The sequence below is a fragment of the Carassius auratus genome, chromosome 29, assembly GCF_003368295.1.
Source record: "Carassius auratus strain Wakin chromosome 29, ASM336829v1, whole genome shotgun sequence".
Taxonomy (NCBI): domain Eukaryota; kingdom Metazoa; phylum Chordata; class Actinopteri; order Cypriniformes; family Cyprinidae; genus Carassius; species Carassius auratus.
This window is the reverse complement of record NC_039271.1, coordinates 15406196-15421388: the sequence shown is the minus strand read 5'-3', so window position 1 is coordinate 15421388 and position 15193 is coordinate 15406196. Positions and strand designations below refer to the sequence as shown.

The window sequence follows — 15193 nt, the reverse complement described above, 5'->3', positions numbered from 1 at the left end:
CTCTCTCTCATTCACTTCACTCTGTCTGGCTGGGGGTCTGTTCACTGCTGGTATATTTCAGTTGCATGTGATGCTCAGCTGGGATTTTCTTCTCTTTAATGAGTTGCTGACAATACTTGGTTCTTTCTGTTCACCCAGGAGAGAACAGAAGCTTAAGGAAGTATACGTTCCTTCTCTTTACCTGTCTGCTCAGCCATGTCTGTGGTGTTTGGTGTGACGGCAGCTTATAAACCAAACTCACAATCTCATAAATCTAGATGAAGATTCTAGCCAACATCATAGTCATGGTTCATGGGTCTTTTCTCTGCTGGTTTGAGCTAATTTCTGGCTTAACATATTCTTGTCTGACAAAATACAATGTGTGTGTTTGTTGTTCAGGCGGAGGAGAGACACGGCAGTATCGAGGAGCGTATGAGACATTTAGAGGGACAGCTGGAGGAGAAGAACCAGGAACTGCTCAGGGTCAACATTACTTTATATCACTACATAATATGGATGTAGCAATTCACTCAACTCACAATTCAATTCGATTCAGGATACTGATTTCATGATACAATGTTCTCATGATTTAAAAAAAAAAAAGAATAATTAGATTTATTATTTATGCAAAGGTGTCCTTTTATTATTGCTTAGACAAAATGCTGCACATTTCGTGGTGAAACAGAATTATTAAAATTACATTGAAATTATAAAATAAACCCCAAATTTAATCTAATAAACAAGACAAAAATATCTTAAAATAAACAAAGGCTTTGCGTGTGCCTTTTCCATTCAAAATTAGAGGCAACAACTGCATCAGAATCCAAACAAAGATGTTGAATACATGCAGCTTGAGCAGTTTTTAAAATCTAAATTAGATTTAACAATTTAAAATATTAAAACAAATACAGAAGGCTCTGACTTTAGTTTTGTTAAAATATACTACATAAAACATCTGCACGAAACAAACACAGCAGTAGCTCTGAATGAGACGCAGATTCACTCTCTGACAGCAGGAGGCGCTCATGGAACAGCAGCGATACAGCGTTTCCCTGGTTACCGCTGTAAACACAGGGTTCATAGTGGTGCTGGAAATCCTTGAAAATGTTTGATTTTTAATGCAGTGTTTTAAAAAATTAAAAAATGCTTGGATTTAGGATAAAGTGCTTGAAAATGCAGTTCCATTGGTTTCATAATAATTTGCTTTCTTACGGAATAGTTAATAATTTTTTTTTTTACATAAAATAAGCAGCGTGTGTGGCTGTAGTGTGATCTTTATTAATGCGCGTCCTCTGATGAAGCAGAGCTGGAGATAAAAATTTGCCAGGAGATTGCTGCTTCAGTCAGCGATGGCTTGAAAATGACAAATTATGGTTCAAACGAGAGCAGAATACTTGAGTAGCCTCCTGTTAAGTTTTTTTGTCATGGAAGAGTCATATTAAAGGTAAACTAAAATTTCCCTGCTCAGTTAAACTAAATCTTTAAGACTGTCGCGATTAAAGTGAAAATGAATTAAAAGTGTTTATTGTGGCATACTGTACGTTTAATATCTGCTCACAATGCATACAATATCTTTATGCAGTTAGTTTTTCATGCTACTTAATTTGAAGAGTGTAATGAATGACATTTCGTTTCCCCCCCACAAAAACATAATCAACATTAATCATGATTGTTACTTCAAATGTAAGGAGATTCAAATGTAAGGAGATTCAAATGTAAGGATATTCACACAAACTATTTTGTGCCATTCCAAAAGCGCCACCTGCTGGCAATTTGCTGATTTTGTTTTGAACAATGAAAAATTGCTAATGTTTCTTCAAAAATCCAAACGATTTACAAAGTAAGATGTGTGTGTGTGTGTGCGCTTTAAATTAAGATAATAGTTTATACTTTTGTGTGTGTGTTTTAACTTAAGATAAAAACTTAGAGCTACTTTTGACTAATTCATTTTCTTAAAAATAGTTTAAACTTAAATGGCTGAAATGTGAGGTTTACAGTATCACTATAGAAAACTTTAGTTATTTATAAAGAACCTGATTTTGAACTGTAAATCAAGTTTTTTACAGTCATTTTATAGTACCAGACATGTTACAATAGACATTGCCCTATCCTGCTCGTACAGTATTCATTTTATTTGTGCAGGTATTAAAACGCCTTACATTTTATAATAAAATACTGCAGATAACCTGTAAATTCTTTAATATTATTAATTATTTTAAATTTATAGTTTATATACTGCATGTTGGTTATTTTAGGCAATGTTATATGCAATCCAGACATGTGGTTTGATTTAAGAACGATAACATCTAAAGTGAAGAACTAAAGTATGTATGTAAACATGTAATTTACCACAGCTGTAAAGTGCTGGAAAATTTTGAAAATATACCTTGAAAGTGCTTGAAAAGTGGTTGAATTTTACATTGGAAAAAAGGTGTAAGAACCCTGTAAACAAAGCAGCACGGCGCTTATGACAGTGCTTCAATATGAATTATACAGAGTCAAGATGAAAAGGAAATAACAATCTAAACTTTTATAAAGACAGTCAGTTCCCCTCAGAGATACAGTACATTAATATAAACTTCCACCTTCAAATTTATCGTTATTCGTTTAAAATCTGAACGTATACGTTAAGTAAATATTTATTGTAGTATTTCAATTATCAGAAAATGAAATTTCATGAATTTTCATGACTTTATACAGTACTTTCTGTATCAATAAATAGTGCTGAAATTTTACCCAAAATGCCCAGTGTTGCAATTTTGAAGGCTTATCCAGATTATATATATAAATACATATTAAAACAATTATTATTTTATCATGCGTTTATATTTAAAGGCTTTCTAGAGACATGTTTAACTAAGGGTGAAACAAATACATCAAGAGTATCAATATTTGGGTCTCTGAGGGTTAAATATCCAGTGCAGTGAGGTCATATTTTTTTGTATGCTGTATTTAGTATGCTAGTATTTAATAAAACATTTGAGTTAATATAATGTTGAAAATAATAAAATATTTGTTTTTTAGTTATTTTGTGTGAAAAAAAAATGTTTCCTCAGGCTCGACAAAGAGAGAAGATGAACGAAGAACACAACAAGCGTCTGTCAAACACTGTGGACAGACTCTTGACAGAGTCGAATGAACGTTTACAGCTTCACCTGAAGGAGAGAATGGCCGCTCTTGAGGATAAGGTGAGAGAAGATCCAACCGTCATAGCAGATGTCTTCCTGTAACGTGGCTCTCTCACTTTCCATTACTTCTCTTTCAGAATGTGTTAATTCAAGACTCCGAGAACTACAGGAAGCAGTTAGAAGACTCAATTCAAGAAAAGGTCATTAGATATTATTTTCTGAAAACTAGCTTAGCAAAACTAATTTTAATGCAATGCTTTGTTATCCATTCTGTGTAAAATGACACTTTAATGTGCTTTGTGGTTATAGTCTCATCTCGCGGAGGAGATTGAGAAACTGAGATCTGAACTGGATCAGTACCGATTGAGGGCCGGATCCCTTACAGAGCCCACGCTGTCACGGTAAGACAGAAAGCATGAAGAACAGAGCTATCCTTTTACAATTAACAGTAACTCTGTTCCAAAACCCAGTAAGCTCAACATGAAAGCTGTCCCCCCGGACCAGAAAAGCTCTTCTCTTTGTTTCCTTGGGATTAATTTTACATTCATTAAAAGCAACAAACAACAGAACATGCGGATTCACATGGTCTTCATATCACATTACGCACCTGCAGTGCTTCTGTGAGCGGAGAAAAACATAATAAAGCTAGGCTATATATAGCGAATAAATAGGCCTATACAAGAAATATTTTTACTTGAATAGTAAATTTCGGAAATGAACGAAAAACGCAGTTTAGGTTTATTTTTGTGCAGTGCGAAAGGAAACAGACGGCAGAAAGTGGCATTCTATTTTTCATTAGGCTTTTTTTACGCACAACGGTTTGTTTTTATTGTGAATGTACACAAATAAAGGCAAACCGTTTACAATTCTGATTATCTTTATGACTAAAAGGAGTAGTTGCTTCTACTGTTTAGTCATCTGAATTGTTTTGCGTTTTAGTCTAATCTTGTGATATTTAGTCGACTAAATCTAAAGTAGATTACAGTGCATTTATTAAGCATTTCTCAAAAATTTCCAAACTCATTATATAGGTTTGATATTAAGGTTTTATCACGATAGACACCAATTTAACTGCAGTGATGCAAAACATGCCTTTGTGTTAAAATGAAATAAAACCACTTCTCATAAAGAACAAGAACACGATCTTCTTTTTACATATTTAGACATATTTAATTCTATTAATAAATTTAGATTAATATCAAGGGCTACTAAAGTTTTTCAGTCAAGAGCAGTGAGTGATTTTCCGTTTTTCTTTTGTTGCTTGATTAACATCATTGACTTGGACAACAGCAACTAAATTAGCCTGCTGTCCCTTTAAAACTGAATGCACAGCTGCTATGGATGCAGTGTACTGATACACGGCTGCTCTTGCCAATGGGGCAAGTCCTTCCAATTGTTGGTGTGTGTTGGTGCTGGCCGCAGAGGTCTCGCTACATCAAAACATAGGATTTCTCATTGGGTATGGGATGCTATCTTGGTTGGTTATGAGGTGTGATGTCACTCTTCATTGCTAGGTAGTCCAGCTCATTGTACCTGGTGTTTTGCTTTCTCTCGAGCTCTTTTTAGAGGAGTTCCCCTGGTGGATGTCTGTGTGGTGGCGGCATGGTCCTCTCCTCACACTTTTATCAGGTGTAATAGCTTGGATTTTGAGGCCATTTGAGTTTAGCCTGGTCTATTTAGCATCAGGCCAGATATGGCAGGGCTAAGCTTGGCAGGTGGAGTATATCATGGGATACCACTCTAGTATTAGAGTGGGTGATGTACTGTAGGGACATCAAGGTGGCACCCTCACCATCAGCCAATGAATTGGCATAATTTCATATGGGCTTCAGTCAATCGAAACACCCAAGGGCCATTCCCATTGCATCATAGCTATGCAGCATTTAGTTCCCTATTCAGAGAACATGGGTTACTCGAGTAACCCGAGACGTTTTATATTGTATTTTCATTCCACTAAAAATGTAATAGTGAAGATAATTTCAAATCAAGTTTATAGTTTCTAAGTTTACTATGTAGTTCAAAGTGAATCTAACGAGTTAGAATGTAATCAAAATGACATTTTAGATTTGAAAATTTGATCACCATTTCTAAATTCTAGATAACAAATTGTGGTTCTTTGATTCCAGGTCTCATCTGGATGCATCCGGAGATTTGCTTTTCTCTCTGGGTTCTCTTGCCGAGACGCAATCGGACCATTATCGCTCCACTAAGGTGATCCGCAGGCCCAGGAGAGGGCGCGTGGGGCTACGTAGGGACGAACAGAAGGTAGGATCTCATTACCCCCTGATTCTTGAGTTTCTTCAGCCTCATTCCTTTCTGTTTCTCTCTTGTGTTCTTGCAGGCTCTGAGTGAGCATGAATGGCGCTCTCAGCAAATTGGCGTTCTCACTGGTCACCCATACGAGAGTGACACAGAGATGTCGGATATCGATGATGATGACAGAGAGACCCTTTTCAGTTCGATGGATCTTTTGTCTCCTGGAGGACATTCAGATGCTCAGACTCTGGCAATGATGCTGCAAGAACAACTGGATGCCATTAATAAAGAGATCCGGTCAGTCCGTTTATTATGACCACAGCACTATCTATTAGACTAGATTTAAGCCGTGTTGTCTTAATTGTCTACCCAATGATGGAGAAGACACATTACATTCAAATTGCTTCAAATGTAATGTAATACATCTCTAAAGCAATGAAAGGACATTATATTTCTTAGAAATATCACCTCAAAAGTTACTTGTAGTACACTGATTCCTTGTTTTTTTCTAGAACATACAGAAAAAGGAATTTAACTTGTTGCCCTTTTGTCTTAGAAGTTTAGATTTACCATTTGTTTCCCTCCATAACCTACATCTAACTTTCTGCTCCCTAGCTAATCCCTTCACTCCTTAATGTTTGAATTGTCACATCTCTACAGAGACTCAAAAACAGGATTCTGCAACATGCAAGTCCTAGAAGAAAGTTAAAACAATTAAAAAGTTGCTGCAAAAAAAGTTGTACTTTCAGGAAATGTATATGCTGATTTAAAGATCAGCAAGAGTGTAGGGTTCACACAACACATAAGGTAGAGGCTGATTTGACACTTGAGAACATCAGCTGCGAATCCAGTAGTCACTGAAAATGAGTGTTTGAGTAAAAGGTTTCATGCCCACATGGCCTCCACCACTTCCAATGGGGACATTTCTGCAGTTCCCAGTTTCCATAATTTCTTGGATTAGCGTATACATGCAGTTTATCTCCTTAATATCACAAAATTCATGATCACCATTCTGGCTAGCCCCTTGCACTTTTACCTAAGGCTGTCAAAAGCAATTGTATGACTTCAGATAAAGTACTAACAAATAATCCACTTTGGCCCGTTGGATTTTATTAAGATCTAATTGGACTTTTTCCCAATTCAGTGGGAATGTGTGATTAATATTTGAAGAGTCCAGCACAGACGGAGAGTCTCTCTTCTGTCTTTTTTATATAACTTGATTTGGATTTTATTTGGAGTTGTTTCAAAGGTAATTTTAAGTTCACTAAAAACCACTCAATGCAGACAAGTTTTAATTTTTTAAGTAGTTCTCTGTCCTGTTATTTCCCACATTTAAATTTTAAAAATCTCGCTTCACAAAGCCACCACCTGGCACTTTAAAGAAAATGTAATGTCCATTCTTCTAAAATGCTATTTGTGAACCTGCAAACCAATCTAAACATTGTAGCATTAATAATAAAATACTTGTGTCAAGACAGCATCCAGATTTTGATAGTCCAATGAACAATAGTCTGACCTTGTGGCTGCTTTTTCTTTTTGTGATTTTCATAATCACAATTCGATTTTCATAATCAGTTGTAGTAAGGGCTAATTAGATGTTTTGGTCCTGCTGCCAAAATTATTTACACACTTTCACCTAGCACGCTCAGCTCTCCAGTGATGTTGTAAATAAAAATGCTATTAGCTCATTATCATACACTGTAATTTCTGACTCACTGTGGGCTGAACGGTTTTTCCCTTATTTCTCCAGGCTCATTCAAGAAGAGAAGGAGACAACAGAACTGAGGGCGGAGGAAATCGAGAACCGCGTGGCTAGCGTGAGCCTGGAGGGGCTGAACCTGGCCCGAGTGCACCATCCTGGAGCCTCCATCACTGCCTCAGCCACCGCTTCCTCCCTCGCATCATCCTCCCCTCCCAGCGGACACTCCACCCCCAAACTCACCCCGCGCAGCCCTGCCCATGACATGGAGCGCATGGGGGTCATGACACTGGTATACGAGCCCGTTATCTCTGTCTGACGGGGGTTAGATCATGAGGATTTACAGTGTATTTTCTTTGATATTTTTAGAAATTAGCAGTGCTGATCATATATGGAAGAAAATAGTAGTTTTAAAATTAAAGATGATTTCTGATGTAATTTAAGGCACATTGCTAAAACATTTCTGGGGCTTTACAGAAGCCTTTTTTCATGTAAATTGTAGTGCTAGTTAAGTCATAAAATGACACAGAATGATGTCTCTCAATGAAATGGTGTATTACAGCTTTCATAGTAATTTCTCTGCAGTTTCTGCAACACGATGCATTTCTTTAAATGCCTTATGAATATCCAGTTTTCATTAACCCCGTTAACATTTTTTATTTTCTTTCTGCAGCCCAGTGACTTGCGGAAACACAGGCGAAAGGTACTTATAACATATTTTATATAACATACTTATAGCAGGAAAGAGGGCACTGGGGTTGCAGTAAAAATAAAATCTAAATTTAATATATTTTTTCATCCATGACCTGCATCTGAACTGTATTGCCTACAGTCCATAAGGATGAAAGGAAATTAGACAAAATTTAATGAGACATATGCTTCAAAAAAAGAATATGTATAGATATTTGTACTGGTTATTAAAACAACAATACTGAGGAATATTTATTATTAAGATAAGTATTGGTAAATATTTTTACATGCAAATAACACGTTTAATAATTGTTATCAGTGCATGGGTGACATTTGTTATTTTTGATTATGATAGATCAATACTAATATTTATTTTGTGGAAAACCTGATATGCTGTTTGAAACATATCTTGTATTAATATTTATGTATCATTACAAATATTGTGTTTTCCACCCAAAACATACTGTCAAGATATTTAAAAGACTGCTGGGAACCCAAAAAAAAAAAAATATTGAAGCCCATATTGACTTCCACATGTCACAAAATATCTTCTTCTTTGTTCGACAGAAAAAGCAAAGTCATAGAGTTTTCGATTGACACGAGGTTAATAAAATCAGAGTATTTTCATTTTTAATTAAAATTCGGTCTGTAACAGATCGCAGCGGTGGACGAGGACGGTCGAGAGGACAAGGCCACCATCAAATGCGAGACCTCACCACCTCCCACACCTCGCCAAGTCCGCATGACCCACACGCTACCTGCTTCGCACAATGACGCACGGTGAGATTGCAAAAAGACAGCAGCCAGACATGTGCTGTGTACAAACATAACCTGGCTTTCCCACTGTTAATCTGTTTGTCTGTCTCCAGCCTGACGGCTACATTAGAGACAGAGGCCAGCGCTCTGAGCAGTGTAGCCAGCAGTCAGGACTCCCTCCACAAACAGCCAAAGAAAAAGGGCATCAAGTCCTCCATTGGACGACTGTTTGGGAAGAAAGAGAAGGCCAGACTGGGGCAGCTGAGGAAAGAGATGATGGGACCAGGACTAGGTGAGAGCACAGAAATATGATAGATATGGTGTCACATATATACAAATCTATACAAATATATCACAGAAAACACAATCCTTTTCAGTATGGATTAATCTGATATAGAGTTGAACATGAATATAATTATTACATTAACATTATCAGATGATAGGTTAATGGATGTTCTCCATCAGTAGGGAATGTATCCGACCCTGAGCTTCTGGCTCAGGATATTGCAGTGGGAAAACTGGGAACACAGGCAGAGAAAGATCGCAGGCTTAAAAAGAAGTAAGTATTTTATGAACCGCTCTCTGATGAATCCAAATTATACGCCTAGCACAACCTTTAAAGGTAATTATTTCTTGGGCCCAAATCTTGTAAAACTAATTAAATATTACTGACTTAACATAACCTTCTTCACAAACACGGTGATGTTGTTTCACACATCTTTAATAAAAAAACAATATTTGAACACATGGATGCATTGCAGTGCCTTAGGCCAGAAACATACTCTATGCAAGTAAGAAAAGCACCACTTTACATAGTCCTGATGTACAGACTTTTTGTACAATTTTTGCGTCACTTCTGCAAGCCCTTAGAGTTATACAACAAATGTACTGTTATTTAGGTAGCTAGCTATAAACATGCTGACTCTTTAACTAACTTACTAAGTAAAATAGATCCTTTGATGGAAACTTGGCTAAGATGCGTGGTTAAAACTTGCGCAACTAACTGCCATTTGCATTTATGTACAGTGGTGCAAATATTTATTTGATCCCCTGCTGATTTTGTAAATTTGCTTACTTACAAAGAAATGAAGTGTCTCTAATTTTTATGGTAGGTTTATTTTAAGGTATAGAGACAGAAAACCAACCTAAAATACAGAAAAAAAAACACATTAGATTAAGGTTAGAAATTCACATTTCAGGTTCCACATTTCACATATTTGCGTAGCATATGTTTTTGGCATTATGTTAGCTAATCTGAAAACAATGTGTTTTCAGTGTCGATTTGGTTTATATTTGTTTAGCTATACAGGGTCCATTAACAAACCTGTCTGCATAATAATACAGCCAGTTATCTATATGCCATGTGTTGTACTACTTAAATTACAATTAGTATGTGATTGACAATTGTAGAATGTATGTTTACATTAGAATGTGCCTTTCATAGCAGGCTTGCGACTTTGTTGCATTGGATGTGTTTACAGCATGTCATTTTGATGCTTGTCGAATATCACATTTCTTTGCCTTAATGCTAATGGTTTGAATGTGACTGTTTTATGTAATTTGACTCATGTCGGTCACACGAAGGCGACTCTTAACCGTTTCCATTGCACTGTCACACTTTTTGCATGCTGTATGATAAAAAATACAATAAAAATCGTCACTAGGTTATGCATGTAACCATGGTTCCTGCGCTGCATCAAAAACGCTACGGGGAACGTGTCTAATCTGTGTAATCTGTCCAATGGAAGAGCGTGACGTCACAGGCGGGTTGACGTAAGCGACCAGAAAGCTATAAAAGCTTGTGCCGCCCAGCTGTCGTCATCTTCGCGTACAAGCAATGGCTGGCAGGGATGCCGGGGGTATGGCATCGAGACGCAGCATCTCGTTCCCTCGAGGAACCATGGTTACATGCCTAACTTAGAGACTTTCCTCTTCAGGAACTCCAGCTTAGTAAAAACGCTACGGGGAACGATGTGCCCATGTTGCCAGACTACCAAATCCCTGCCTAGTGTGTATCCGAAGAGCACAGTTTAGGATGAGAGAACAGAAGCACCTGGAGTAACTGGCATATATAGGGCATAGAATCCTCTAAAGGTGGAGGGCGTGGACCACTCCGCAGCGTTACAGATGTCCAGCATGGATACACCTACTAGGAAGGCCTTGGAGGCCACCATACCCTGTGTAGAGTGAGCCTTGGCTCCCAACAACAGGGGAAGACCAGAGGACTCATAGGTTGTGTTGATAGCCTCGACTATCCAATTACTAATAGTATGCTTAGATGCAGGAAAGACCCTTTGGGGGGACTGTAGCATACTAGCAATTGGTCAAATTTTATCCACAGGGCACCTCTGTGGATGTATGCGTCCAGCGCTCGAACTGGACACATACAATTTAGCTTCTCTTGGTAGGGCCCCCAAAAGGGAGGAGGGCAGAAGGCCTGCAGCACTACAGGTGTAACAGGGAAACTTAGGAACATAAACCGCTCAAGGGTATATGTACGCTTTGGCCATGCCGGATGCAAAGCCAAGATAAGTAGGGCCCACTGAGAGGGCCTGAAGATATCCAACTCTCCTCAAAGAGGGGATAGCCAACAGAAAGTTAGAGGAGGAACATGGTAGGCCGCAATGGCCTCCACGTAAACCTTCAGGGTGTAGTGGGTCGAACCTGGCTTGCAAAATCTCCAGAACTGTACCAACTGGGCAGTTAGCTGGGTCAAGCTGTTTCTACCGCAGGGCATACAGTTTCCTCATTGAGGGAGCTCTGGCTTGGAGGATGATATCAACAACCTTGGTTGGGAGACCGAATGCTATGAGCTGTGCCCCCTCAGGGGCCACACCCACAGCTTCCACAACTCCGGGCGAGGGTAAATTATCATGCCCTGCACCTGACTTGGCCCTACCAGAACAGGGCTACTAGCAACAGATGGACCCTGTCCCGTTGTACTCTTGCCAGAACTCCCGGAAGCAGAGGAATAGGGGGAAATGCATACAGGCGAAGCCTCGGCCATAGCGTCCAGTCCCAGAGGAGCCGGATGAACTAGAGAGAACCAAAGGGGACATTGCAATGTTGTCGGTGCTCACCAACACATGGTGACCTCTCAGGTCTGGGAGGAAGAATTTTAGTGCTCGATAAGACAACTAGCATCTCTAGACAATTGATATGCCAAGTGAGACGGGCAGGGGCAGGGTGGCCACTCACGACCGCACCCCAGCCAGTGAGGGATGCATCCGTCGCTAGTATTACACGGTGACAGGGAGCTCCCAGCACCAGGCCCTGATTCAAGAACCATGGTTTCTTCCACATGTCTAAGGCACGAAGGCATCACTGCAGGAAAATCGCTTGGTCTTGAGCCACCACTGTAGGGTTCTCATGTATAGCAGGCCAAGAGGTATCACGTTGGATGCAGCTGCCATCAGACCCAACAATCTCTGAAATTGTTGGACAGTGAGTGACTGGCTTTCTTTGACTCTCTCAACTGACATGAGGATCGACTCTATACGAGCAGGGGACAGACGTACCTGCGTCGCGGTCAAACCCCATACTACGCCTAGATAGGTGGTCCTCTGGACTGGAGAAAGTACAGTCTTCTTGGCGTTCAGTCCCTCAAACCCAGCTCCCCCATATGTGCGAGAACAACATCTTGATGTCGAACCGCCATCTGATTGAGCTAAAATCAACCAATCTTCGATATAATTCAGAATGAGGATGCCTTGCATACGCATAGGAACCAGAGCCACATCTACCCATTTCGTGAATGTGCGGTGTGAGAGTGCAAGGCCGAAGGGAAGTACTCGAAATAGGTAAGCTTCACCCCGAAAGCGAACCTCAGAAACTTCCTGTGTTGTCAAAGGATAGATATGTGGAAGTATGCATCTTTGAGATCTGTTGTGACAAACCAGTCCTCGGATCTGATTTGAGCTACAACATACGTGATCGTGAGCATTTTTAACTTTAGTGTCATAAGTGATCGATTTCAGACACGTAGATCTATGATCAGACGCAACCCCCCCCCCCCCCCCCCCCCCACACACATCCTTCTTTGGAACTATGAATACCGACTGTAGAACCTGGATTACTTGTCTTGAGGAGGGACCACCTCGATGGCCTCCTTCCCTAATAAGGTATTCACTTCTTGTTCCATAACCAGAGCCTGCACGGGGCTGACTAGTGTCGGAGTAACCCCGTTGAATTCGGCGGTGGAGAGCTGAACTGAATACGGTAGCCTTTTTCTACTGTGCGTAGGACCCATTGAGATACATTTGGCAGTAGCTTCCACGATGCTAAATAATCTAATAAGGGAATCAGTCTCTCGAGACTGACCTCTGGTTTAAGAGGCCCCCCGAAGGGGCTGGAGGCTGCTGCGCCCTGGAACTCTGGACACTGAGGCGAGACGGGCACCGTGTAATGCGGTGTATGCTGCTCTACCCCAGCAGGGGCTGCTTTCTGAAGTCCTGACCCCCTGGCCTCCCTGTATGAGGAGCTGGTATGCGGCTGGGGCATCTCCTGCCCAGATGCCCCAAGAGAGCGATGAGTGAGAAACTTATGGAACGCCGCCGCTTGTTTAAGTGCCTCCTGTCGACGACCTGTCGACGACTGAGCTGACAGCGTAGCCGAACAGGCCAGAAGGCTGAATCGGGGCGTCCATGAGGCAGACCCTGTTCCGCTCTTTCATTTCGGACAGGATCAGCCATAAGTGTCTCTCCATGGCCACCATAGCTGTCATAGACAGCCCAATCGCTCGGGAGGTCTCCTTGGTGGCGAGGAGGGAGAGATCAGTGGTCCGTTTAAGTTCTGACATGTCGTCGGACTTGATCTCCTCTCCCTCACCTAATTCTTTTAGCAAGTCGGCTTGGTACGCCTGTAACACCGCCATGGTGCCGCATACCCTTTGCCCACCAAAGCTGAGGTTTTTCTAAGCAGCTTGGAGGGCCACACCAGGGCCTTCAGAGACAATGCAGCTCCAGGGAACAGATAGCTTCCAGAGCTAATCATAGTGTGGTGAATGGAGTGGCGAATCCCTGTCGACAGACTCTACATCGACCTCCTCATAGGAAGAGAGGTGGAGTGTCGATCCCTCTCCCTGGAGGGAAGAAACCACAGAGCATGCTTCCAAACCCAGGGATTGGGCGCCGGATCTGGCCAAAGAGAGCCGACTCAGTGTGCTTCTACCACAGGCAGACCATGCACAGACTGTGTGTATTCCCACCCATTATATATCACAGGCAGGGAGGAACACACAACCTGAAATGCGATCCGGGTTCGCCTGTTAAATGTTTAGTTTTCGCCTTGCTCTTTGACGTGTTTGGAGCTTTTACTGGGACAGACAACAGTTAATAAGACTCACAAGACAAACTGAGGACATTCACACAGAGTGCTTGCTGAAGACATGAAGCTGATGCCAGCTGCGCGGCACATGTTTTATAGCTTCCTGGTTGCTTACGTCACCCCGCCCGTGACGTCACGCTTTTCCATTGGACAGATTACACAGGATATTCTGAGTCGCTCACGATAGACGCGTTCCCCGTAGCATGTAGGATGCAGCTCGAGTTCCTGAAGAGCAACTGTTCATTTGTGACCAATAAGTCAATATCTAAGTGCAAAAATACAATACCCAACATTAATGCACGTCTCTGAGCTGAAAGTTTTTTTTTTTTAAGTCACACAGTACATTGAATATGCTCAGTAACAAGCATTTAATTTTGTCTCCCATCGCTTTCTCTATTTTTCTTTTCTCTCGCTATCTCTTTTTCTCCTCATCTGACTCTATATCAGCGGGTAAGTTTAGTTTGTGTTGCCAAGATTTGCTGCATTTTCCATTTTCGACGCTCTGTCCATGTCTGTCATCATGCTCCTAAAGTGTGTTTGTCTATCTTCAGGGGGGTCCAACGCATTTCCTTTCTGTCCATCTAGAGACCCCTTCCTCTGCCTTTCTTTTTCATTTGACTGTAAATGTGATTCTCCCCCTCTGCAGTTCTATAGAGGATGCATCTCTGCCTGGAGAGAGAATGTGTGCCTTTATAACAACCTGTTCTTGATCTGCCATGCCAAGGCCTTTTTCCTCTCGTGTATGTGTGCGTGCGTGTGTGCATCGTGTGCCGTATTCAATAACCAGGTCTCTTCTCTGGTTATGGACTGTCAACTCATTGACTTCTTCCTTGATCTCTTTTTCTTTTTCTTTAGTTTTTTCTCATAACTGTTTCTCTCCCTCCCCAGCTACAGTATGTTCAGAAAAAGTCACTCATATGCATTACATATGACCTGAACATATGCAGTCCAACATGTAAAGATGAGGAGAGATACATCATAACCACCGTCACCACGAAGGCCTTATTGCCTTTACAGCACACAGACATTAAAGTTCACGGCCGCAGGATGGTTCCCCATCGACATGTGCCTGTGGTCAATTCTGTTTGGTGCTGTTTTCCATCAAAGAAAAGGTGGTTAAGGAAAGTTAGGCTCTTTAAACCTGCCAATTTTAACTGGGAACAACTGATCTCGCTTAGACTTAAATTAAAAAATAATAAAAATAAAAAATAGACTTAGGCATAAAATTAAAGTTCACCCAATTTATTGTGTTCAAATACGGAAGAAAACGTCTTTCGTTACTTTTGACTTTAACTGTCAATTTAGTTGTTCCAAGAATCAATTAAAATGTTGCATTTTGTTTTGGCATAGCGACATTTCA

The 15193-nt window shown here is 40.6% G+C and overlaps 1 protein-coding gene across 4 annotated transcripts in view; it reads left to right on the top strand.

The window, feature by feature from the left end:
- Positions 1 to 15193, top strand: part of ppfia2 (PTPRF interacting protein alpha 2) — a 149888-nt gene that overhangs the window by 124493 nt on the left and 10202 nt on the right. For 2 of the 4 annotated variants that reach the window (XM_026209833.1, XM_026209831.1), the window contains exons 11-22: positions 379 to 462; positions 3036 to 3167; positions 3245 to 3307; positions 3417 to 3508; positions 5234 to 5372; positions 5449 to 5660; positions 7114 to 7354; positions 7736 to 7765; positions 8408 to 8532; positions 8622 to 8800; positions 8974 to 9067; positions 14281 to 14283. In XM_026209833.1, the coding sequence (XP_026065618.1) occupies positions 379 to 462; positions 3036 to 3167; positions 3245 to 3307; positions 3417 to 3508; positions 5234 to 5372; positions 5449 to 5660; positions 7114 to 7354; positions 7736 to 7765; positions 8408 to 8532; positions 8622 to 8800; positions 8974 to 9067; positions 14281 to 14283 (1394 nt within the window). The remainder of the gene's footprint in view (positions 1 to 378; positions 463 to 3035; positions 3168 to 3244; positions 3308 to 3416; positions 3509 to 5233; positions 5373 to 5448; positions 5661 to 7113; positions 7355 to 7735; positions 7766 to 8407; positions 8533 to 8621; positions 8801 to 8973; positions 9068 to 14280; positions 14284 to 15193) is intronic. The other 2 variants (XM_026209834.1, XM_026209835.1) reach the window with 1 other exon arrangement.